General features: G+C 42.1%; 2 protein-coding genes across 2 annotated transcripts in view; one reads left to right on the top strand and one right to left on the bottom strand.

Moving 5' to 3' along the window:
- Positions 1 to 10544: 10544 nt before the first annotated feature.
- On the bottom strand, positions 10545 to 11891 carry cldn23.1 (claudin 23.1). Its single transcript, XM_058063982.1, has one exon. It carries the CDS (start codon positions 11808 to 11810, stop codon positions 10980 to 10982), a length of 831 nt encoding a protein of 276 aa, XP_057919965.1. The 5' UTR covers positions 11811 to 11891; the 3' UTR covers positions 10545 to 10979.
- A 3052-nt stretch (positions 11892 to 14943) lies between these two features.
- Positions 14944 to 26865, top strand: part of tnksa (tankyrase, TRF1-interacting ankyrin-related ADP-ribose polymerase a) — a 69693-nt gene continuing 57771 nt past the window's right edge. Inside the window, exons 1-4 of the mRNA XM_058051319.1 lie at positions 14944 to 15464; positions 15785 to 15900; positions 16838 to 16946; positions 23787 to 23882. Coding sequence (XP_057907302.1) covers positions 14990 to 15464; positions 15785 to 15900; positions 16838 to 16946; positions 23787 to 23882 — 796 coding nt within the window. The 5' untranslated portion in view covers positions 14944 to 14989. The remainder of the gene's footprint in view (positions 15465 to 15784; positions 15901 to 16837; positions 16947 to 23786; positions 23883 to 26865) is intronic.

Here is a 26865-nt window from a genome sequence, read left to right as displayed (position 1 = left end):
GAAAAAAGGGACACAGGCACATAATAATAATAATAATAACAAATAATAATAATAATAAAAAATAATATAAAATATTACTAAATGTATTCTTCTTATTATAAATGTATAATGCACTTCACATAATAATAATAATAATAAAATAATAATATAAAATAATAAATAATATCAAATAATAAATTTATTCTTATTATTATAAATTTATAATGCACTTTACATCAAATAAATTATCTTAAAGTGCACACATAGCAGACTGCATAACACTTTTACAGATAAAATAATTTAGTTATTTGATGCGGTCTGTTATTTACAAAGTGCTCCTGAAAAAAGGGACACAAGCATATAATAATAATACAAATAATAATAATAACAAATAATAATAATATAAATAATAATACAATTATTATTATACATTTAAGTGCTCCTGAAAAAAAGGACACAGGCGCATAATAATAATAATCACAAATAATAATATAATAATAAATTTATTCTTCTTATTATAAATTTATAACACACTTTACATCACATAAATGATCTCAAAGTGCACATATAGCAGATTGCATGACACAGATTTTATAATTTGGTTATTTGATGTGGTCTGTTATTTACAAAGTGCTCCTGAAAAAAGGGACACAAGCATATAATAATAATAATACAAATAATAATAACAAATAATAATATAAATAATAATACATTTATTATTATAAATTTATAACGCAATTTACATCAAATAAATGATCTCAAAGTGTCCATAAAGCAGATTGCATGACACTTTTACAGATACAATAATTCCAGCTGGACTGTTACGTGTAAAATATCGAGTCTGGCCCCCCCGTCAATTTTGTTAAATCAATGTGGCCTACCAGTCAAAAAGTTTGCCCACCCCTGGACTAGCTGATGGAACTTTGTGTAGTTCCCACATGCGAAGAAGGCAAAAATGATGTACGTATTTATCCCACCAATGGATGTCATCTGAGTTCCCCTAATTGATGCACGCCCAAGGCGTTATTCCAGAGTCCCACACAGAGCGACGCTAGAAAAAAGGCATATTGTGCAACAGGCCATGTATTATTAAATGAGGGTGTGACCTTTCTGTCAGACAGTGTCTGATAAATGAATGTGAAAGAGTTGGTTTCTCAATGGGAGATGAAAATAGACACTGCTTGACGTTGTTGCCCAGACGTGTTGCCCTGTCCGTGAGGTAATTTCTGATTCATGCCGTTTGATCTTTGTTTTGTAGCTGCCAATTACTGAGCAATTTCAGATTTAACGACACCAGAATTAAGCATGTTATTTACAGTATGGCCTCAATTCAGTTCCTTTGCATCTTGCAAAGGGCCGGAATGGTAACTGGAGTTTGAGACCAGATTGACCTTGTCTTGTTTGCAATCAGGGGGAGTGGCATTGCGCCCACATTTCTGCCCTAGCTGGTCTCGTGTCACATTCTGCAGCCCTGAGTCAACTTTCACACTCACGTTTGCAGGCCACCGAGTTCCACAGCATTTGACGAGGCTTGATGAACTGTTGCTTGCCAAATCCTCCACATCACCTGGTTGACTGACTCTCAAAGGCTCTCCAGCTGAGCCGCACCTTTTGGCTGAAATGGGCACCCAGAATCACAGGAAAGCTTGGAAACCGTATACCTCTGCCAAGGAGCGTCGGTGAGTTAGTTTCTTCTGCCTTGGAGGTTATGTTTTCTGTTTGTAGCCTTGGTGGAGCTTTTTGTCTCATTCTGTTCTAATCATGTTTTCACTGTAAAGTACAAGCGAAGTCACATGGCCAGTGGCAACAGCGTTTATTCAGTGCTTGTTTCTGGTGTTTAAACAATGTGAGGAGGGCTGCACAATCCACAAACACGTCAAGTCCTTCCTGGGGAATCGTGTTCCAACTTGCTGCTTCTCTCACCAAACGCCTACCTCCATCATCAATAGTGCCGGGGTTGTTGGGGGGGGGGGGGGGGGGGGGGAGGTGTATACGTAAATGTTGATTTTTTTTCATGCTAATGTTTGGAATAATCCAACTGTTTGTCACCGTGAATGCTTTTCTCGGTCTGTTCATCAGCAAATGACATAATGCGGAAGCTTTCATTTAGTTTCTTGCGAAACGTGAAGTTGCCAGAGGGGTAGCTGGTATGACAAAGCAGGGCTGTGACTCACTCGCTACCTGTAAAGATGAGGTAGAGGGCGGAGGGTGTGTGTGAAAGAGAAGTAAAGCAGACAGGTATTCACAGGTCTCGGCTTTCCGCCCCTTCCCTCTTTTGTTGTAGATTCCCTCACTGAAAAAGGGAAGCTCACATTATCGTGACATTCCGCACAGACGCCAGGTAGATTCTCATCTTGGGACTCGACTCTCTGAAGTTCTTTTGAACATGTGAGTACAGTTTGTTTTTCTTCATGTTGATGTAGCTCTTTCACTGATACCGGATGATTTAGGGTCATAGATCTTTCTTAGCGTGTACTATTTAGAGTTTCTATGTAGTATTATGCTATAAAGATCTTGCCGGGGTAATTTGTGTTTGATGATTTACAAGTAAAATGTCTCCATGTTCCCCAATTCAAATATCAATCCTCCGTAAATGGGTGTAAAGGGGTGGGATTGTTTATCCAGGCATGTAACCAAAATGGGCCATTATTCCCAGTAACACCATTTGGCATTGTGCTGCATTCATTCTTTCCTACGCTTCTGTAGTTTCAGTAAGTTGGACCTTTTTATAAATACTAGTTTTTGCCTTTTATTAGAGCCCCATAGACATGAAATAACACACCTAAAGGCACCATTACATTTTACCCAATATAGTCGACATAATACTCATACATACTCATTGACAGCGTACTTCCTGAGGTGGCTACTGTCTCATCGATGTAACATATACTGACACCTCACATGCAGTCAACATTCACACAGGAGCTGCTGTCGGCCACACTCTACAATGCAAAGCACTCGGCTAACAGTCCATTCTTGCTAGCTAACAAGTACATTATACAGTAAAGTCTCGTTATATCGATATCGGTTATAATGAATTACTGCTTATTACGATACTATTTTCATTTCCCGGCAAATTTCTAGTCTTTTATGATATAATTAGTTCCGTTAGTACGATACCCGGTTATTATGATAATCCGGTTACTACGATGCCCTTTTCATCTCCCGCCAGCCAATTTGGTCTGCTTATATCGATACAAAAGCAGCTTAAATCAATCTTTGCTTAAGGATTTCAATACCAAAAAAGAACACGGCGAACGGCTGCTTCCAGTCAACTTTATTTTTCACACTTCCACCACCAGAGCGCAGCACACACACCGATTCCCGCACTTCCTGGTTCACAGGTCATGCTCAACCCGCCCCACATAGCTGGCCAAACACATGCCTGCAACAGAAGAACCAACTGACATAGCATACACACCTATTCCAACGAAGACACAAGCGTACAAATACATGTATTTAATTGTGTTGTATTCAGATATCTTTTTATCGCTTGCAATAATCACTGTTTTTCATATGTACATGCTGGCGTTCGTGGTTTCTCTTGTGTGTATAGATTCTATACACACAAGAGAAACTGTTGCAGGCATGTGTTTGGCCAGCTATGTGGGGTGCTGTGCTCTGGTGGTGGAAGTGTGAAAAATAAAGTTGACTGGAAGCAGCCGTTCGCCGTGTTCTTTTTTGGTATTGAAATCCTTAAGCAAAGATTGATTTAAGCTGCTCGACATTGTTCTATACTATAGAACAATGTCGAGTGCATTATTGCCCATTTTAATGCAGTTCCGCGCAGGATCAGATATATCGACAGTCTGGTTATATCGATATTTTTTCCGATTCCCGACAATATCGATATAACGAGACTTTACTGTACTTTATATCATGTTTTCTTAAGCAATACAAATATTTATTCATGACTTATTTTTGAAAGACCGCGATATTGACGGAGCAATGCAGCCACGCACTGTAGTCCTCTACAGACTTACATTTAAAAAGTGGATGGTTAGACTTCAGAAGCAGCATTTCACACACTGGCCCGGCTCACTTTCTCCGTTGAACCTTCCCCCCCCGCAGCCTGTGTTACCCGAGGAGGTATTCTATCCGACTTACACCGCAGCTCTATTTACATCAGTCTGGGAGCGGAACTTGTACATAGCCCGAGAACTACCTGTAGGCATCAGATGTGTTTATTCAGTTGGGGTAAGGCTTGTGATGCCACACATTGCAAACCCGTCTTAACCCAAACTTCTTAACCACTTAGTTTTTGTAGTCTAGCATGTGTCCTGTTTCATTTCACTTTCTGCATGAGAACAGAACATTTCCTGTTCTGTCCATTAAATAATCTCTCCTCTTTCCCGCCACCATTTCCTCTCTTAGTTCACGTTCCGCTTTCCAGTCTGCAATGGCAACCGCTCTCCCCGCTGCCCAACCAAGAGGCATTGACTACAGCCTGCCAACGTGCAGAGAGATCCGGTGCCATGGCCACGGTGCTTGCGTGCTCCCCCCCGGAGGCGGCGCCGGATTCGCGTGCGAGTGTGACCTGGGCTACCAGGGCGAATCCTGCGAGGAAACGGTCAACGGGTCCCTTAGCCTCCCGCTGAGCTTGGGCGTGGTGGGCTTCCTTGTTGGCTTAGTGATTTTGGCTTTCATCTTAGCCAAGTTAAGACAGAAACAAAAACAGAGGAGGAGGTACGGGAAGTAACTGAAATGTACATTTTCCTCATTCCTCATATATATTTCAATATTTGGGATTTTATTTTCCCAGTATTTCAGCTTTCTTCATAACCTTTTTCATTTTTCTTTTTTTCCATATTATTTTTTGAGTCCCTGTTTGCTTTTCTCCTGTCCCCAGGGACCTGCAGCAAAGCCTGGCTAAACAAGGCCTGTGTGACCCGGCTCAATCACCCTAACTCCAAAGGTATGTATTCTATTTGGGTAGCATTCTGGAGCTGGACGCCAGACAACGTACACATTGTACACAACATGGTAAAATATGCATGATTACACTAAAGGGACAGTACCTGAACACACTAGATTCATCCTCAAGACCACTACCAAGACCTGGCTCTCACATTTGCAGAATACAAGCGGTCCTCGATGTTACTGCGTTTCATTGTTACGTACACACGCCCATAAATTCAAACTAACTTTGGGCTGGAAAACACAGTTCATTGGGCCGCAGCCAGTTGGTGCCAGTTCGCGCCAATGCAATTTGCTGTGGTGCCTAGTGTCACCAATAAGGTGCCTAGTGGCGTGCAGTGGCTCAAACTGCCTCCCAACTGGCTCGTGGTGGCCTGTAACGGCGGCAAAAAGTTGAGTTTGGCTGCAAGAAAATTTCAAAATGTTTAAAATCTTCGTCACGCCAATTGCTTGATGCAAGTGGAACCAAATGTCATAAAACAATCTGCCTATTGGAATCCACTGGAATGTAATGGCACGAGCCAAGTTGCGGCAAGGAGGTCCACTGAGCCGGCGCCATTTGGAGCCAGTTTGCGGCAAAGATTATGTGATTGGCGCGTAGTGGCTCGCTGTGGCACCGAATAACGGCAACATTAATTTGGCGCCACAGCGAGCCGCTACAAATCACATAATCTTTGGCGCCAACTGGCACCAACTGGCGCCAGGCCTTTGGACTCTTAGCATAATTAGTGCTATATTACTTTCCGTGTGTTCTGTCTGAGGACACAGTAGGCGAGACAATCAAGTCAGCAAAGTTTATTAATGAGGAAACTAAAAAGAGGTGGAAGAAAATCCTCCTGTGTCCACAGAAGGATCCTGACACGCCAGCCAAACCAAAAAAATTGGGTGCAGACTGTGGTTCCTAAAGTTCATCAGCAGTAACTAAAGGGAGTGGTGGGTCTCGGTAAAACAAGTATTGAAACGTTTTTGCCTTTTGCCTGAAAGTACCTGAAAGGTGAGTCACCAAAGGAATAAATGTTCTCGTTGTCACCCAGGGCACCCCCTCACTCAAAGACCAGTGACTCTTCATTCAGCGTTCGACTGCCAAACGTTCAGCACAGTGTTGGCAAAGAAGGACATTTCCTACACATCTTCCGTCCCGGAGTGAAATGACTCTGTCACACCCCCCCGTGTGTCCCAGCTACTGTGTGTGTATTTCAATGGTTGGTGTTTTTCTTTCTCCAGAGGAGGGACAAATGTCACCTCGCACAAGACTATGGAAAACACGTTAAAGTGTGATGCAATGCTGGCGAATACGCTTTTTGGTCCAAGTCGCTAATCTTTTTTTGTACCCTTTACTAGTGGTGGGCCAATAGCATAAAATTGTATTAATTTATTCCCACAGTCTTTCATTTAGCTATGTGCACTACTTCCAGTATGTACATGTTTTAGTCCAATCAGATTTCAGCTTTAATGTGTTGCCATATCAATGTAATCTGCCCAGGGCCTTCAGAATCAGGAGCGCTAGCCCCATGCCGCTGTTAGGAATGGGTCTATTTCTTTCTCAAGTCTGATTTCAGATTCACCTCACAGGGGCAGGTACCTGGCCCAAAATAACGTCAGAATTTTTCTGTCCTGGTTGATCAGAGCAAAAGAAATAGTCTGTAGCGATCTGGAAAGGAGGATGGATTTTTTTCTGTCAAAGTCAGCAACCCTGGTGAGTCTGATGTGTATTGTATTTAATTTGTTCATGTTTTTCCTCATTTTATTTGGTAAAAAAAAAATTCAGCACTACTGTAGACGTTGTAGTGTAGAGGTTTGCCGTTGCCAGGCGCTTCGTGCATTTGCCCGAAGTTACTAGCAGAAATGTAACTCAGAGATAAATGGTTAACTTGGTTTGGTGCTTTAATCTTTGTGGTATTAATCTTTCCTATTGTAATGCCACTCCCTGTTATATTACATTTTTGCATATTTGTACAATAACGATATAGTGGTGGCAATAAGAGGGGGATTAAGTCTTCATTTAAGGCCCAGGTGCCAAACGCACGCCACACCAGAGCCCTTTTTATTGGAGGAAAGATGTGAAATCTCAGGATTTCAACTCTTTATGAAAAGGAAAATATATTTATTATGGACTATCGACACTGTGATTGAAGTCTGTTTTGTTCTCAAAGAAGCACTTTTGTTTTATTTGGATGGAGTCGTTTAGTAATCAAATTGCCTCCTTGCCTTCATTCATACACGTTGTAAATATTTAATCATTTTGTTTTACGTAGTTTACAGAAATCTGGTTTGCAGACAACACCTCAGTGCTTCTTATTGTATTAGAATGTTTGTTTTTTTGTTTTTCATTTTGCTGAATAGGTACATGTCGAGGGATGTGCCCGTTCATTTCTGGCAAAATGTCCTCCTCCCCATGTTTGTGTCTCATCTTTCATTCAACTATGTTTAAAAAGTGACACCATGTCGCTTTATAGCTCCCTAAAGGACAAGTCATATTGCACTTACATTGTTTAGATAGAAATAAACACTGCGCTGTTGTCATGCAATTGTGTATGTGCTGTATTTTCATGTGTATGTCAGATTCACTATGCTTTATTTTTCATATGCATGACTTCCTGCCTGGTGATGTCTTGCATTATTATGTTATTTAGTGATGCAATGAGGAAGGACTGTTTCTAATGACAGGCGTTCCTAGGTGTTGCCGACAAATAATAGTGTAAGTCCTTTTAATTAGCTGGATGCAGTCATGTGACCTGGGTGAATGTAATGTAACATAAGACGTACGACAAGCAATTGTGGCAATGAAATCAAGAATCAATGGATTCTGTGATGCCTGCACGCTCTTTTCCTCGGAACTCGTCCGACTTCAATCCTTTCATTGCTCTCTGATGGCACACTTTATACCAACGCGTACTATGCTGGTCCCACGTCACCCCTGTTGCGTACTGTCATTGCTTCCATTCCAACGATTTCTAATTCAAATTGTATTCTAATGAATGAGTTGGGGTTAGGTAGGTTTGTTACTCATTAAATGCTATTGTAAAGTGTCACCATTTTGTAGTGTAAAATTATTTTGCCGTTTCACTGTTTAGTGTAATTTTTTTTTCGTGATTTATTTTTAATACAGCCTCTGAATGCTGTTACAGGGCGAGCCTGGCCCTTTAAAAAGAATTGCATTGTGGGAAGTGGACTGTCTCTCTTCCCTCTGCATTCTGTTTCGACTCCCATTGTTTTCTGCCCCCTGATTGGCTGTAGATCCTTGTCAATCAATCTTCTTCGCGCCTCCCGAGCGTGTGTCCTGCCACGGTCATCGCTATTTTGCTAGCTTGTTAATGGATCTTCAGTTCAAAAGAGGGGAATGGCAAAAGGTGGAGTATTGCAGTAATTTGTTAACAAACATACAGAAACATTACAGTACAGCGGAACGGTGCCACGGCGAAAGCACGGTCACAGGAGTGAAAAATATGCGTGAGTGACTTAATTCCGTGTGTGTGTGTGTGGGGGGGGGGGGATTGAAAAATTCAAACATAGGTTTGAATTTTTTTGAGAGCGTTTAAACAAGAAAAACGTGATATAAGTGTATGGAGAGGGGGTTTACAGCCTTAAAACCTATAAAGTTGGTTAAGTTTCACTTATTGCAGGCTAATTGGGGAACCTATACATTTGATAAACGAGGGAAGAGTGTGTATATACTGTATCTATAAGGCACACAAGCACCTAACGCCATTGCCAGAACAACAGGCACAATAACCTTTAATAATAGACACCACGGCAAGCTAAAATCAACTCAACCCCAACATCACTTCCTGTCCACCCACTACTATGTTCCCCTCGGAAACACATTTATAGCAACACACGAGCACGTATTTATTGTGAATGAATTATCAGTAAAAGATATGAAATAAACTCTGTTTCCTCCGACTTCTTTTTGTACATGAATTATGCCAACCGTGTGTAATTTGTTATGCATGTAACAAGTCATCATAGATTGAAGTATCCAAACAGGGTGTGTGATCATTCCAAACGCTGATGGATCGTCTCTTCTCAATGATCCATAACCATGAAAACCGTAAGCAAACAACGCGGTGACTTTTGCCCCAGTGCATTCAACATCCATTTCACGCAACCCCACCTACGCTGCACGATATTGTGAGTCTGTGACGCCACCCATCTGGAAAAATCAGTCCACCATAAACGTCCATTAGCTTGTGATTAAAGTGCATTCGTTCTAATGGAGACAATAATTACAGACACTACTTCAAACGTGATGATGTCTTTGTGGCCCTACCTCGAACAAAAATCATTTTCCATCTGGGTTCATTATGTTCAAATGTGTTCTTTCCAACCTCTAATGACCTCGTACAGACACTACTTTTATTTCCTGATTCCAGCTTTCTGCTGCATCATTGTCTTACTTGTGCAAAGCAAGCTATTGTTTTCGGAGGTGTGTGGGTTTTTATGTTGGTGAGAAGTTCGATTCTCGTGAGGCCTTGTGAAGGAATGTGACGCACCAAGTTTCACCAAGAATATTTCCAGCTGGTTATAGGGCTGGGCAATATGGACCAAAACTCATATCCCCATATATTTAGGTATAGAATATCGATATATCTCCCAATATTTTTTTCCTCTAAGTCAAATATGTGTGCAAAATTTTATGACGTCGGCCGGTAAGCATGGTTGATAGAGTCATTTTCGCTGTTCACTCCCTCTATGCAGCCTCTCCTACTACGTATCTCAGCGGGGATCTCTGATCGCTCTGTATAGAATGTAAACAACAGAGAAAGAGGCAAGCTAGGAACGTAACAAGTAACATGAGACCTCTGCATCAAATCCAGTCTATATGGATATAAACAATATGCTTGTTTTTAATATTGTTTTTATATTGTATATCAATATTTAATATTGATATTTAAGAAATATCAATATTTAAAAAAATATTGACATATCACTCAGTTAGTGTGTTTTTTTTGTCAAGAATGTTAAAATGAAGCCACAATTGTGCCTTGGTTTGCGTGTACATTCTCTGGTTAGCGTACAATATGGCGCACCTCTGGTCATATCAATAAGTGTGAGCTCTTTGGGCGATATCCTGTTGACTTGTCATAAAAAAATCGAGTATATTTAGTTTCAGAAGTAAACATCTTTTGTGCACACTGCCTCTTAAAAGCATCAAAATTGAGAATCGTTCAAATTGAAGCGATGCCCAACCCTGCCCAACCCTACCCAACCCTATCCTACCCGGCTGAAGATCTCTGTGTCTCCCAACACACCTTGAGCATCAATGGCGGTCACATAGCGGGACCTGCACCCCGGCCACCAAAGGCTTAGAGGAGCTATACAGAGGGCCGATTGTTCCCCCCGCTGTGGCCTTGTTTGAGATGTAAAAGCAGGTTTAAACAGGCGAGCCAATGTTGCTAGACGAGCTGCGCCGCCAAGAACCCCTCCAGACCGGTCAGGTGACATTGTGTGTACACTTAGCGGCTTTACAAGTGAACAAACAGGGCGCGAAGTAAAACACTGAACTGAAACTAGTTTGTCTTTTGCGCTGCTGTTGCCCAATGGTGTCATTTTTTTTTTGTACAACCATCACTCTTCTCTCCTGCACTTGTGATGTTTATTTCCAGGCCGACGGCCAACGATAACACAAACAGCAGCGACTGTATGAATGCCGGGAGAAACAATGCATGTTTTAATCAATCACTTGCATACAGGAACAGTGAAAACATTATTGATCGCGTCAATATAAAGTGCATAGAAGTATTTACATTCAAAAAGAAGAGGGACTGGAAAAAATATATAACTATGTACAAATTAGTATAAAAGACAGCCATGAAAAAAATAGATCTTCAATTGGCACGTTCTTGTCAAAAATGTGCTTTCACTTAAAAACGTTGATTCATCATGTTGTTTGCTATTGCACTTTTTTTTAAACACACAATAATCCATCATAATGACACCCCACCCCAGCAATGAACTTATATAAATGTATTCCTTCAACACTTGAATAATACTCAACCAACTTGGGCTTCTCCAGCCACCATAATTTGATCTCTCCCAACCTGAAAAGTCCTAAAGTTGTGTGTGTGTCCAGGTGCAGCCCCTCACAAATCAGCATCATAGGGTCTCCCGCTGTAGGACGTGTTGGCCGAGCGCGCCGCCGGGCTCTTTGCCCGGGGAAAGGAGATGTCATCGTCCAGGGTGTCCCGGATGTAGGGGACGCTGCTGGGAGCGGGACTCCGGCTCAGGGTGGGCACATCCACGCGTCTGGGCTGCGGCGTGGGCCGGCGGGCGCTGAAGCGGCCGCGCACGTTCTCGCTCACCCGCACCTCGCCGCGGTTCTTCCCGCCGCAGCAGCGACAGATCCCGATGAACATGACGAAGCCGCCCAGCACCTCGAAGATGCCGCCGATGTAGCCCAACACGATGCAGTAGCCCACCTGCACGGTGACGATGGGCGTGACGGTGGTGATGTCTTGCAGGATGTGCGTGTACCAGGCGATGGGGATGATGGTGAGCACCCCGGAGATGAAGATCAGTAGTCCACCCAAACCGGCGATCACCCAGTTAGGCCTCTCTTTCCAACAGCGGATCCCGGGGATCGCTACGGCCAGTCCCAGCAGGGTGACGACCAGAGAGGCCACCATGAGACCTCGAGCCACTTCGATGATCTGGTTCCCGAAGTAGACGCTGTCCTCCAGGTTGCAAGTGGACGATGTGGAGGTGGTGACGGACCTGCAGATGTCCCAGATGCCCTGCTCGATGAACTCGTTGGTTGGCGTGTTTGGGATGTCGTCAAGGGTCCTCCAGTTGGGCGCCACGGTGGCGGTGAGGTTGAGCACCCAGCCGCAGGGGGACAAGACCAGGCCGAAGATGAAGATGCCCGGTGTGCGCAGAGAGAGGCGCATCCATTCCTGCGCGTTTTGCCTCGGCATATTTACTTTAGTGTGTGTGTGTGTGTGTGTGTGTGAGTGTGGTGCTGCGACTGACTGACGACAGTTCCAACAAGTTCTTTTAACAACATGTCTGAGTGAAACCTGCCGGTGGGTGTGGCCTCACCCAGACCTGCCAGGTGTGGCGTTCTCATCTCCAAGTGGAAAGAGGGAGTTTCAACTCTCTTTTCACATGCAAATCCATCTGAGACCCAAATAAGACACACAGGAAAGCTTTGCAGACCAACAACAACAGGAACGTGGAAAATGTTTCCAGCTAGGGCCACATAGTGAAAAATGAAAGATACTGATCTTGTTAGTACTTGTACTAGTACTTGTTAGTAGATATACTAACAAATTCCATATAGTTGAAGAAAAAAATGCACCTCAGAGGTGAAAAAGCCTCTTACTAGTATCAACTTTTTTTTTTTTACCCATTTTTTCCCCGTTTCAACTTTCTCCTGAAATAATCTTTGTCATTAATCTTCTTGTAATATAATGGGTTTAGTCCCATAATATTCTCCCCTCCCACATATTTTTTTCTTAACTTTAATAATATTACAACTTTTAGGTGAATTTTATATTTAATATTTCAACTGTTTGCTACTAAACTAAATTATATTATTGTTGTCAAATTGCCACTTTTTTCTCCTTAGAATACATATATTTTTCTCATATAATGATATTTATAATATTTATATATTATGGATATATATTAAATTCATAATATTTTGATTTTATTGTCCTGACATTTTCTTCATGTAAATGACTTAATCCCATAATATTTTGCCGAGATTCCCATTATAACATTTTGCCCAGCCACGTTTTCCAAAAATTACACGCTACTGAAAACATTTTTGGGTTCATTTTCTCATTGAAATGTTACTTTCTTCATGTAAAACTACTGTGGATTTTTAAATGTTTTGCTATTTTTAATTTTCATGTTCAGTTCTATTTTTAGAATATGCCAAGGGCCACAGTTTGGACATCCTTAAACTCGAAGGACGTTCAGATGACATTTTGTGACACAAACCCTCCCAGCATGGCTTCCCACACACCACAGGTACTGAAAATGGTTTTCAAGTCATTCATACCTAATAAGGCCCGGTGTGTATACTGCACATAGCCCACCTATTTGCAGGTGTGAGAAGAACTGCATATGACACGAGACAGCAGATGATGAACCTCTAAAATTCAAAGTACCGGTATGAGTCAGTGGTAAGAATGTTGTTCTGCCGGAAAGTTCTTCCTCCAAAACATGCCATGCTGACTCACCCTCAAAATTTTTCTTTTCTGCTTCTTTTTGTCTCGCTCTAATAAGATCATTATCCAAATGCTTTGAACAACCCAAGAACAACTCTCTGAGACCTTAACTGTTATATTTAAATATTTGGAATGAAATGTTTTACACTGAAACCACCAAGATTTTGACGTAAATTTTATATGAAAGCACTTCAAAGTACAATTAAATGGGATGTTGTTGGGCTGTGACACACTGTAATCATAACATGAAACAAACCAAAAATGAGAAAAATATCAGTGATGTGAAAAAGTGTTTGCCTCCTGATTTATTTTGTTGCATGTTTGTCGCACTTAAATGTTTCAGATCATCAAGTAAATTTAATATTCGTCAATGATAACACAACTGAAAACAAAATATAGTATTATGGGGGAAAAAAACAACCCACCCACCTAGTGGCAGTGTTCATGCCTCCACCATAAGAAAGACACTGGGCAAAAAAGAACATCAAACCACCAGTAAAATATGGTGGTGGTAGTGTGACGGTCTGGAGCTGATTCCGCTAATTGAATTCTGGAGTCGACCAAAAATTCTCCATCGGAGAATGTCCGGCCATCTGTTGGTGACCTCAAGCTGAAACCAACTTGGGTTTTTGCAGCAGGACAATAATCCAAAACACCAGCAAGTCCACTTCTGAATGGCTGAGGAAAAACTAAATGAAGCCCTGACCTGAATCCTACCGAGACGCTGTGGCATGACCTTAAAAAGGCACATCATGCTTGAAATTTGGCCGAATGACAACAGCTCTGCAAAGATGAGTGGGCCAGAATTCATCCACGTGACCGTGAGAGACTGAGGACGCATGTGACTGTAGTGTGGATTTGGTGCACAAAACAGGAGCCTGGTACACATCAGATTCAAACCGCACGCCGCTGGTGACTCTGGGATGGTGTTTTGGTTTGAAGTGACACACAAAGAGAGCAGTTGGAACAAGTATGACAGTTATGCCAACCAACCAGTCGTGACCGTGCCCCCGCCTGTCTTCACGAGAAGGTGTCTCATGCGACCTGTTCTTCTTCCTGTTGTCTTACCCCTTGTTGTGCCGCTGTTGCTACTGGAAACCATTAAACCATTAAAACTGTTGTATAAGTATGATATGGCAGAGGCTAACCTGTCTGATAATGTCATCATCTGTTTGATCATTCCAACAACTTTGGCTTTGCCGCACACATCTGCCTGTTCTTGACACTATTTATTGCTATCATTTTTAAAGGCACCTTCACTTATGATTTAAATGTAAGTAAGTAAATAAAGTAACTTATCAAATATGTAATAATATCATGAGGCGATCGTTTCACAGTAACTGCAATGTGCAAACCAGTTTGACGCCCCTGCACTTTATGAGACAACGGGGCTGGAAAATGTAGTTTTGATTGACAATTGAAAACTAGTTTGTGTTTCGAGTAATCATTCATGTGAGGATGTGTCAATATGTTATCAGAAACACACAAAGGCTCTTGAGTCTGAATAGGCTGAACAATTCAACAAAAGTACATTCATGAAAGCCTAGGTGTGTAATTATTGTGTGCTAATGTGTCAGAAGGTGAGTCCCGAAGTAACCGCTCCATTGTTGACACTGCTTTTAACTACTGTCTGTGCTGGTTCAATACTTAAGCTGCAACAACTCTGCATGCATTACCAACAATGACCACTGGAGGGTAATATCACTGCTATTTTTTCTACATGTTTCTTTAGAGGTGTTGCATTGAAAACTTATCACTATATTACCACTAAAACTTACACTAATTGGTTGGTTGTGCAGAGATGTGTATTTCTGAAAAAGTAGATAACGTAGATGAGTACTAGAACCGGACGTTTGGTTTCGCTCGACAGGAAGTTGTCATTAGTGTTTGTTGCTAGTGGGGACTGTTGTGTTGTGAAAATGGCGACGCCTCGTCGCTCCCTTCAGCTTCTCTCTTCCCCGCCCCGAGGCACCTCGCTCTCTGTCACTCCGCAAGGCTCGCCTCCGGCCCCGTCCATTGATGATGCCGCGCCTCTCTCCCGTGGAGCCGGTTCGGACAGCGTGGCGGACGGAGAGGTTTCCCCGGACCCGACCTCTCCTACCACCGCCGCTGCCTCTCCAGCTTTGGCCCTTAGCAGCGGTGCTAGCAGCAGCACTAGCTCCCCGACCACCACGGAGGGCAGCGGGACGAGCGCAGCTTCGACGCCCGACTCCGGTGGCGCTAACACGGGCAGCGGCAACAGTGTCCTCGGGTGCCCGAACGGAGCTTTCAGGGAGCTGTTTGAAGCGTGTCGGAATGGGGACGTTTCGAGGGTGAAGAAACTAGTGGATACAGCTAATGTGAACGCCAAAGACATGGCAGGACGAAAATCGACACCCTTACACTTTGCTGCAGGTAACGACAATGACATTTTCAAACAAAGATTTTAGAGTTTTACACTTCAGGCAAATTGATAGTGAGGACAAACATCTTGTTCCAACACTTCCTAACACTTAAACGTCGCACCAACTGTACATGTGTAAATGTCCTACTGATAATGTCCATTACTGTAACAATATGTTAATTACTACAGTTGTGGTTTGCAGTAGGGCGGAATTGGCTGCTGTGTCATCTATTTTGATGACCATATCCAAAATAAACATCTCATAACATTGTTTATGAGCTTAAAAATATTCATACTTAACTAGTTTCCTCCCCTTCTCATCTTACCTCAGGGTTTGGACGTAAAGATGTGGTGGACCACCTGCTTCAGAACGGCGCCAACGTCCATGCCCGTGACGATGGCGGTTTGATCCCGTTGCACAATGCCTGCTCCTTTGGACACTCTGAGGTGAGAATGGGCACTAACATTTTGGCATGTTTGCTTCGGTCATTGAGCTCAAACCAGTACAGTGGTACCTCGGTTAATGTCCACCTCGGTTAGCAAGTTTTTCGGTTACCATAAATCTTGTCTTGGTTTGCGTTCGCCTACATGGTTGGCGTTCAAAATGGCATGAGGGTTGCTTATGTTTTGTTACTTGTACGTGATCGTGGACTGTGGGCGCCATTTTTAGGGCAAAAGTATATCAGAGATGCTGCTGGCAGAGAGATGTAGGATGTAACAAACACACGAGAGAAAGAGAGAGGCGATGGACTGTACTGAGACAAGGGTGGAAGACATCCCGATTTTACGGCTTAAAGAGAAGATCGTAATTTCAGAGACATGTAAACGACACACAAACTTATTAACATCTTTTTTTGTGTTATGAGTGCAGAAACAGTTAAAAAGGGTTTGCCCCCCAAGCATAATCCATATGCATAATTACAAAATAGATAAAAGTGATGTTAAATGTTCAGTTGTCCATTCATTTCTTATTGTAATTATGGTTGCATTATTTAGTAAATGTAAAACTATAAATGTCCTAACATTTGTCGGTGTTTGGAACGAATCAAATGGATTTACATTATTTTCTATGGGAAAACTTGCTTTGGTTAAAGTCCGTATTGGTTTGAATCTGACCTTCTGGAACGGATTAATGACGTTAACCGAGGCACCACTGTGTTGAGTTCGGTCATATACAGTGGAACCCATTTATGTTGACAATCCAAAATCCAAAAAAACGGGCCTGCTTAAGTCGATGTTGACATAAAGTCACTTATATGATAAATCATATATAAATGTATATATAGTATTTAAAAGAAAAAAAGGATGGAAACACTGGATGGAAACACTTGCCGTCTTTCGTGATGGAGAATAAATGAATAAAATATGTGCGTGTTGTTGTCAGGTGGTGTCCTTGCTGCTGTGCCAGGGGGCCGAACCCAACGCCCGAGACAACTGGAACTATACACCTTTACATGAAGCTGCCATCAAGGGCAAGATAGACGTCTGTATCGGTAAGAATACTAATACCCACATTTGTTTGAGACATTTCTCTAAGTAGCATCCTTGGCTGAAAAATACATCCAATTTTTGGTTTATTATACCATGGCAAACTTTTCAAAGGTAATATTTGCTCTCAGAAGTGGAGGGTATGTGCAGCCATGCACTGTGAGCTTTCAGTTTTCATTACACATGGAAGCAAATGGCTTATTATTTGGGCAGACAGTGCCACGAAGCAAAGGAAAATTAAAAGAAGCGATGCTGGGCCAATCTATAAATATATGTGGAAAAATCCCCGCTCCCAGAGAACACATTAGAGCTGTAAGGTGAAGGTGAATCTTTATTAATCTCAGTATGACTTGTAATTGCAAATGATAGTCGTCACCTTGCTGCCAGTGCCAAGGAGTCATTTTTAATTTGGTCAGTAGCATCTGAAGACTGTCTGGCCCTGACTGTCTGCTGAGCAGGACGACGTTTTGAGTGCTCGGGACCTCTGACTTCAAAATGAAAGCTCCTGTCAGTCAATAATTCTGGAGAGACGTATGAGCCAAGTGTACTGTTGTTTTGGGTTTGAAGCCGTTTCCATGGTGCTGGAGGGTGATCAATACCATTACAATGCATCCATTTACTTATTGTGAAGTATTAACAGCGCTTCACTTTCCAAAATGTTCTTTCCTCATTATTTTCCCTTAATGATCTTTTTTTTTTTCAATTTCATTGTCATTCTTTTTTTCCTGAAAATTGTACACATAACACCCAGTAATGAAAACATGAACATTTGTTTTTAGTATATGCCAATGTTTAGTTATTTATTAAATTATGTATGAAATAAGCAAAACATTTGTGCAAAGGTTTGTTTTTTTAGTTAATTTGCCAACATGAAAAAAAACCCTTTTGTCTGTTGTTTTTTTTCCTCAAAATTTTACACACACGGCTTGTAATGGCAACATAAACAATTTATTTGTTTTTGCAAATATTTGCAAATATATAAATATATATATTTCAAAAAATAAATCATTTTTTCATTTTTTTATATTAGGAGCTATATAAGGGGCTTGTTGGTCTAGTGCAGGGGTGGGCAAACTACGGCCCGGGGGCCACATCCGGCCCGCCAAGTGTTTGAATACGGCCCGCCTGTTCTTTTAAAGTATTTCATTTAAACTCAACATACAACCTGGCATCACGGCTTGAGCCAACCTTTTGATGGTGGAAGTAGCTGTTTTATCAATTTTGTTATTTGATGTGGTCTGTCGTTTACAAAATTCATTCATTCATTCATTTTCTACCGCTTATCCTCACTGGGCTCCAAAAATTATTGTTTGTCTCTATGTGCCCTGTGATTGGCTAGCGACCAGTACAAAAAAAAAAACATTACAAAATGCTTCTGAAAAAAGGGACACAAACACATAATAATAAAAATAATAATAATAAAATAATTCATTCATTCATTCATTTTCTACCGCTTTTTCCTCACGAGGGTCGCGGGGGATGCTGGAGCCTATCCCAGCTGTCTATGGGCAAGAGGTGGGGTACACCCTGGACTGGTGGCCAGCCAATCACAGGGCACATATAGACAAACAACCATTCACACTCACATTCATACCTATGGACAATTTGGAGTCGCCAATTAACCTAGCATGTTTTTGGAATGTGGGAGGAAACCGGAGTACCCGGAGAAAACCCACGCATGCACGGGGAGAACATGCAAACTCCACACAGAGATGGCCGAGGGTGGAATTGAACCCTGGTTGCCTCGCTGTGAGGTCTGCGCGCTAACCTAATAATAATAATAATAAATGTAAATTTATAACGCACTTTACCTCAAATAAATGATCTCAAAGTGCATATATAGCAGATTGCATGACACTTTTACGTGTAAAAATGGACTGTTACGTGTAAAATAATATAGAGCCCCCCCCCCCCCCCCTTGTCAATTTTGTTAAATCAATGTGGCCCGCGAGTCAAAAAGTTTGCCCGCCCCTGGTCTAGTGGTATGACTCTTGCTTAGGGTGTGAGAGGTCCCGAGTTCAATTCCCGGACAAGCCAACCCTGCCCTTGGACCTGATTATGCAAATTTCCCTACTGAGGGACGAATAAAGGCATATTTTATCTTATAAAACATGTTTTCATTGTATATAGACATTTTTTAACATATGCAAGTTAGATTTGCTTATTTTGCCATTAATCTGATGTGGTGATTTTCTCTGAAAGCAGAAAAGCAGGCCTCATTAGTCAGTTTTTTATGTGCATCCAGCACTCATATCAACTTGCACATTCACAATCATTATGTATTTAATAACCAGTTTTCCTAAAAAAGGCACTACTGAATACTGAACTCATTGCTTTTGCTTCTAACTGCATACATACAGCCAAAAAACATCACATGATGACTGGTGGCTCTTTTTATTGGGCGGAGCTGTTGCCCGGATGTCCTGGTGCCAGGTTAAGAGATTTGGCAGCAGACGGACGGCCAAATGGACTGTGTATCTTTTGATGGACAGTCTGTCCTCTTCTCTGGGGTTCAGACAACTTGAGCGTGGAATTAATCGCCCTCTTAGCCCCCACATCTCATCAGGAGCAAGGTCAAATTTGGCAGAGAAACCTAAAGTATGATTGACAAAGATTTGCTTTCCACAGAAAGGTCGAGGGCAGGATGCCATATTGGTGCTCTGACAATGGGCATTGTTTCAATACAGTAATCCCTTGCCACTTTGCGCTTCGGTGGTCTGGGTGAACTTTAATTGACCTATAAAAGAATCTATAATAAGTCAAAAACAAAGGTGTCAATTGAATTGCACAAAAGAATGGGGCTATTTGAGTTTTGTGTCTGAGCTCAAGCCCGGTAGTGCTCCATGCTATTCATCAACAGTCAATAGCCGACTGGCCATGAAGTCATTATCCAAAGGAAAGGCCATTTGCGGTGCTGCAAACCATCCCTTTAAGAAACATCCACAGTTTGTCATTTAGGAGTTTGATCCTATTATAAAAGACGTTATGTTTTATCATACTGCTGATAATGAATTATCTTCATTAAATAGACTTTCACTTACATTTTTCTACCTTCAAAGTGCTCAAATGGCTTTAACGTGTCAGTATTTTCCTGAAAGATGCTTGGGCAGATGATTGAACCTGCCTCTCAGGTAACGAGATATGCCCACATATGAAAGCATCCAGGACTCATGTTGTCCGAAAGGCCCTGGGAGGAAATCACTACCCACAAGGGGACCACATAGAAAGTGTGGTTCAGGTCATCATGGATGTACTGACTGTGCTCGCTGTGTTTGAGTGGGATCTTTGCAAAGGCAAAATGATATTTATATCGAGAGGTGAGTGGGAGACGGAAGGTGTGCGTCAGTGCTGGGGCAACACACACGCAGGCACACACACACACACACACACACACACACACATGCCTCAGTGCTTCTCAGCAGCTGAGCTCTGTAGAGGTTGACGTGTGTACTTGTGTGTAGGGAGGGGGGGCTGCACGCTTGACATATAGTATGAAAACAACAGTAAAATAAAATATGCTGCTGCTCTCTGCTGGACACTAAAACGTAGTTCATGTTGTTTACTGCATTGTCCTTTCATAATTACCAGCTCAACATTTCATACGTGCACCATCTTATCTGATCATGCTTGGCCATCAGGAGTGTAATGGTACGCCATAATCACCGTTCGGTACCTGCATTCATTGAGACGTGTACCGAACATGAGAGCGGTGTGAGGTCCTGGGCAGGGACGACACCCATAGAATGTCTTCAAACTTGGCATGTCTGCTAGTGTCTTTATTCATGCTTGAACGATGCTGGTGCTAGCAACTCATACAATGGTTTGTACAGAGAAATAGCATTTAATAATTTCATTATGGGGGCTGCACAGCGGTCGAGTGGTTGCGCGCAGATCTCACAGCTAGGAGACCCGAGTTCAATTCCAGCCTCGGCCATCTCTGTGTGGAGTTTGCATGTTCTCCCCGTGCATGCGTGGGTTTTCTCCGGGTACTCCGGTTTCCTCCCACATTCCAAAAACATGCTAGGTTAATTGGCGACTCCAAATTGTCCATAGGTATGAATGTGAGTGTGAATGGTTGTTTGTCTATATGTGCCCTGTGATTGGCTGGCCACCAGTCCAGGGTGTACCCCGCCTCTCGCCTTAAGACAGCTGGGATAGGCTCCAGCACCCCTGCAACCCTTGTGAGGATAAGCGATAGAAAATAAATGAATGGATGAATTTTATTATGGGAATAAAGTCAAAATATGAAAGAAAAAAATTATCAAAGAAGAAAATTAAAAAAGTTGCTGCTAATAATATGCTTTTCCTCCTATATCACAAAGGTGAGATGCAGTTTGACCCTACCAGTGTACCCCGCCTCTCGCCCAAAGTCAGCTGTGATAGGCTCCATCAAACCTGTAACCCTAGTGAGGATAAACAGCATAAAAAAGGATGGATGGATGGATGGAGATGCATTTTTTTTCATGAAACATACACTATATAAATTCTTAACATATGTACCTAATGAAAGTGGTTCTTGTATCCTTTCATTTTTTCAGTATGTGACCCTCACTTACAAAAATATGGACAGCCCCGGTCTAATTGTTGCCATTTAATTGTCCTCTTTTACCCAATTGATGCATAATGCAAGCTGTTGAAGAACATTTTCGCAGCCCCTTAATTATGGCAACACGGTTGCTGAAGAACACCGTGCAACTCGTTAATTACGGCAATTACGGAAAACACAATTCAAAACGCTGCCACATTTAATGACTCTAAAGTGACTCAGACTAAACAGCGCGGCAGAAACGAGACACGCAATGAGAAAGATGTTGACATCCTTGGTCGGCAAGAAGTATCTGTTTATTTCTAGTGTTTTCTCTGCCATGTCATTGGTGAGTGGAAGTCAGCTGTTTTGAGCAGGATGAATATTCGCTAAGGTTACGGTGGTATTTGTGAATACTGTACCTCGAAAATGACGTCATTGGTTCTGCAATTTCAAGCCAATTAGTTAATTGTTTACTTGAAATTGTTTTTTTTTCCCATTTGGGGACTTTTGATGTAAAACAACCCGTTTTGTGTCGTTTATGTTGTGTTTAGATCAGGGGTGGGTAAACTTTTTGACTCGGGGGGGTTGCATTGATTTAACAAAATTGACAGAGGGCCAGACTGTATATTTTAAGTGTAATAGTACTTATATAGTATAAAGTATAATTCATAACATAACAATAACAGTCCACCTGGAATTATTGTATGTGTAAAAGTGTCATGCAACCTGCTATATGTGCTTGTGTTCCTTTATTCAGGAGCACTTTGTAAACAGCAGACCCCATCAAATAACAATAAAAATCTACCTAAACCACCAAAAGGCTCAAGCCACGATGCCAGGTTGTATGTTAAGTTTCAATGAAATACTTTGGGAGGATCGTGTGGGCCGTATTTAAACACTTGGCCGGCCGGAGGTGGCCCCCGGGCCGTAGTTTGCCCACCCTTGGTTTAGATAGTCGAGCTGTCGCGAAAGCAAACAATTTCTGACAAGTCTTTTTTCTTGAAAAAGATGCTTTTTCCTTTTTTAGATATTTTCCTGAAACTTACCTCCAGTATATCCTACTGCTTTTGTTTTGATGAAAGACGGGAGTTCTTTTGGTTGGTTCTATGTGTCTATAGCCATAGAGCACAATATTCTGTGTGTCTTGAAAGAACAGTCAGAAACAGCCAGTAGTGAACAGGTTGTCTTTTGGAAAAAGGCTGAGACTGAATGAGCTCAGCAGATGCTGCACCATTGAACAAAATTATTCTTCATTATTTGTGACTTTGACTTGTTTTTTAGTTTTTGCTGTGTATTTCAGCCCTGTTAATTTGGCATACATCATATTATGGGCTACATCTCTGCTAATTGTCACCTGGGCAAGAAAGGTGTTACCTTTAACTTACTGTTTCCCTCGATGCATCACATGTTTGTACAGCCACTTGTTGCTAGGCAGAGTTGGGAAGATACGTCAGAAGGAAATGACTACAAAAATAACAGCTCCAAACTATGAGTTTGATTATGACTTAAATGTCACAGTTGAATCACTGGTCTGTATTAAATGTAAAATACACTGACCCCATTCAGTCATGACAAGGCATTTGATAAATGAAGGTTTAATTGAACCAGTGTTAATGAATTATTGTTCGTCATGTGCTGTCTCTATTTCACCCAAACAACACTTTCTTGGTTTGTTTTTCTCTTGCTCCAATCTTCTCGCCATTCCTCTCTAACTCGTAACCCCCTCATCTATTACCCCCCCTCCACCTCTTTCATCTTACTCTCCGCTGCATCTCTCCGTCAGTCAGAGAGGCGAGAGTCTCTCCACTCGCACTGCCCGCCTGCCTTGTCAGCGCTGCTACCTCGATTAGTTGTAGCCGCGAGCTTTCTCCCGCCGGACCCTTTTGTGTGCGTGTTTGTTTGTAGTTCATTCCCCTCGGCTTCCCCCTCCCAGTCCACGGGAGTGCGATGTGTTTCCAAGGCGGTCACGCAGCCGCTTTGCTCGGTCCGTTGTTTCTGTGGCGGTGTGCCGTGTAGCCTTGTCCTCGCTGCTCTTGTGGTGGCATGTCTGTTTACATCAGCAGCATGGCTCACAGGACGGGGGCAGCCGGGGGCAGGCGAGGGAGCAGCGCTAGCAACAGAGGAGGAGCAGCTGGAGGAGGCGAGACATGTGAAGCAGAAGGAGGAGGGATAGTTCAGGAGCAGCGTGGTGGTCCGGGGAGAGCAGCGCTGGGATATGGTTCACGGGGGCGAGGACTGGGTCGAAGTGTGTGCCAGGGAGTTTGCATGTCAGTCCAGGAGCTGAGCTACTGTTTGTGTCTGCCCTGTTGTTGCACAGTGTTGCTGCAGCACGGAGCCGACCCCAACATCCGCAACACAGACGGCAAGTCTGCGCTGGACCTCGCTGAACCATCCGCCAAGGCCGTGCTCACAGGTCAGTGCCACTTTTCCTTTCGGTCTGTGAAACACCACACTCTCATGGCTGCTGTGTTACCTAAGTGTGTTTCATCCAGTGTTTTTTTGGGGATGCTCTTGCCTTCATGTATGCCTCTGCTATTTTCCTAAAGAGAAGTTGCAAAAGAGCTTTTACACCGCGGTATAAAAACAAGCAATTCTCTGAGAGGTCCCACTAATCAGTGGGACCTTCCTTTATCGATCTCTCTGAGGGAGAGGGACACCTATTATACAGTGACATCTTAGAGAACATGAACATGCTTTAGGCTACACACAGAAAAAATGTCAGCTGGACTGGAACAAAGTCAGATACCCCGAAGTGAACGAGAAAACTGTCTGCTAATTATCCAAAATAACCATTACCGTTATCATTATCATAGCGAACGGCGCAGAGCCTGATCTCGATTGTACCTCCAGGCTCAATCCATTGAAACAAAAAGATAAAATGGCATCCCTCATTCACTTGTACAGCGAGAACTGCCATTGAGCATGCACACCTAACAGATAGAGTGGTACCTCCGTTTTCATTATCACTTCGTTCCAAAAGGTCACAGGAAAACCGAGGCTATTTTTTTCCCATAGGAAATCATGTTAATCCAATTAATCCATTCCAGATGCTCAAAAATATGAACCAAGATGCATTTCATAGAGAGTAATTATAGTTTTATATCGAGAAAACAATGAAAAATACATATAAATAGAAATAGAAATACATCGGTATGTGACTAAAAAAAAAAAAAAAAATTAATTAATTAATAAAAAAATTAAAATCATATTAGGAAGGCAGGAAATGAACAAATGTAACAGTTACGGATTGTAAAAGTACCAGTTGGAGGGGTAGGATTTAATAAGCTTTGCTTCTTCCTACTCCTTTTGGACATGTGGAACTGTGATGCATTCAATTGTAATCTGACGCATGTTCATTCATTCATTTTCTACCGCTTATCCTCATGAGGGTCGCTGGAGCCTATCCTAGCTGTATTCAGTTGAGAGGCGGGGTACACCCTGGACTGGTCGCCAGCCAATCACAGGGCACATATAGACAAACAACCATTCACACTCACATTCATACCTATGGACAATTTGGAGTCACCAATTAACCTAGCATGTTTTTGGAATGTGGGAGGAAACCGGAGTACCCGGAGAAAACCCACACATGCACGAGGAGAACATGAAAACTCCACACAGAGATGGCAGAGCGTGGGATTGAACTCTGGTCTCCTAGCTGTGAGCTAACCACTCGACCGCCGTGCAGCCTGATGCATGTTCAAATACATGTTACAAATTTCCCCACTGAGGGACGAATAAAGGCATATCTTAATCTTAATCTTAAATAAAACCATCACCATAAATGACCAATGCAGTGAAAGGGAACGCCACTTTTGTTTACAATTCCGAAAGACGCCACCATCAGACGCAAGTGGTTGGAGTTCCCAACCACTTGAGTTCCCTGATTCCCTACCAGCAAAAGAAAATGCATTTTAATCTGTCAACGGCATTTTACACTAGACGGTTTTGTGAACATGGAGCTGGACTAGCCAACATGCTAACCACTCGGACACCACGTCCACATGAAATTTATCAACACAATATCTGTAGAAAGGAAAGAAAGAATAGTGATTCTCTGGCTATGAAGAGAATCTCTAAGGTACATTTCTAATGTATTTACTGTTGTGTTATTAATTTAGCATTGTAGTCGTCATTTAATACACAACGAGCAGCCTGTTCAGCGATAGCTTTCTGTCAAACATCCTTGTCCTGTCTGGCTGGCGTGTGTTTTTGAAACTAGCATGATCAAACAAGAAGAAAAAAACATGTTTGTTTCATATCCCTCCCCCCACTTCCTCGCTTTTGTTTCGCTGGGAATTGACAGCAGCTCTACATCAGTTTTTGCTTCCCTTACCTCAGTGATAACACCGAGTTGCATCATCAATTGCTCTCGTCAGGCTCTGTGGTTAATGAGATAAACTTTGATACATGGTGCGGTGTCAAAAACCCTAAGGAGCATTTCACCACAGCCACACTTTACAAATGCCTGACATGAACTCTTTTTTTTTCCCCTCTCTTGTTGGCGACAAGATTCGTAAAGAAAGCATTTTTCTATTGCTATCTTCATATTTTGCTATCTACCCAAGAGATCCTTCTGAAATTAGATTCCATGTGCTGGACGCGGCTTTCACACTTTGCATTTATTTATGAGTTTTCTGGCATACAGTGAGGCGGAGGTCACGGCTCATCAGTGACCCACTGAACCATAATTTATTTTTAAAATGGAAAATACGTCTGTCAGAGGTATATATGAGGCCCTTTTCCCCGAATGTTAACCCTCTCTGGTGTGAAAAGGGATCAGGTGGAATGTTTTGGAGGTAAACTGCACCACTGTCGTTAATACTCTTAATGAGGAGCCTTAGATAACTCATTAAGCCATGTCAAGCATTACACACCAAACTAGGATGGAGCTTTAATTGCACTCATTATTTACTCTTCTTATTGTGTCCTAATGTCTACGGTGAAAAATGTACAACGTTGTGGCAGGCCCTCCTATCTGACTGCGGGAGTTTGCGCTCTCAAAATCAATCATTGTAAAAAAAGAGACACACACCCAATCTTTTTTAAAGATGTAACTTCAGTCCCTTGATGTACTGAACTTCCCATAGCTTATAATGGGAACCATGTTTTCAGTTTATTTATATACATGATTATATAGATATTGTGCAATGTGGGCAGTATAACGGAAGACATAGTCACCGATGCAATTGTAATTGGTTTATTAGTGTATGATATTTTTTATGACATGCATATTTTATTGACATAATTTGACAGGATGTGGTGAATGGCGCTATTATTCTCAAGGCCGGAAATGTGTTGTTTTGCTAGCATAAACGTGCCTCTCGCTTTACTTCCTTCAGAACTTGCACAACTTCGGAGGGCATGGTAAAACGCTCATTTGCATTAACAAGCGG

Source organism: Doryrhamphus excisus, chromosome 2 (genome assembly GCF_030265055.1).
Source record: "Doryrhamphus excisus isolate RoL2022-K1 chromosome 2, RoL_Dexc_1.0, whole genome shotgun sequence".
Taxonomy (NCBI): domain Eukaryota; kingdom Metazoa; phylum Chordata; class Actinopteri; order Syngnathiformes; family Syngnathidae; genus Doryrhamphus; species Doryrhamphus excisus.
This window is presented reverse-complemented; position numbering and strand designations above follow the sequence as displayed.

Coding starts and splice junctions, on each gene's coding strand:
- cldn23.1 (XM_058063982.1), bottom strand. CDS start 11,810: ATGCCGAGGCAAAACGCGCAGGAATGGATGCGCCTCTCTCTGCGCACA.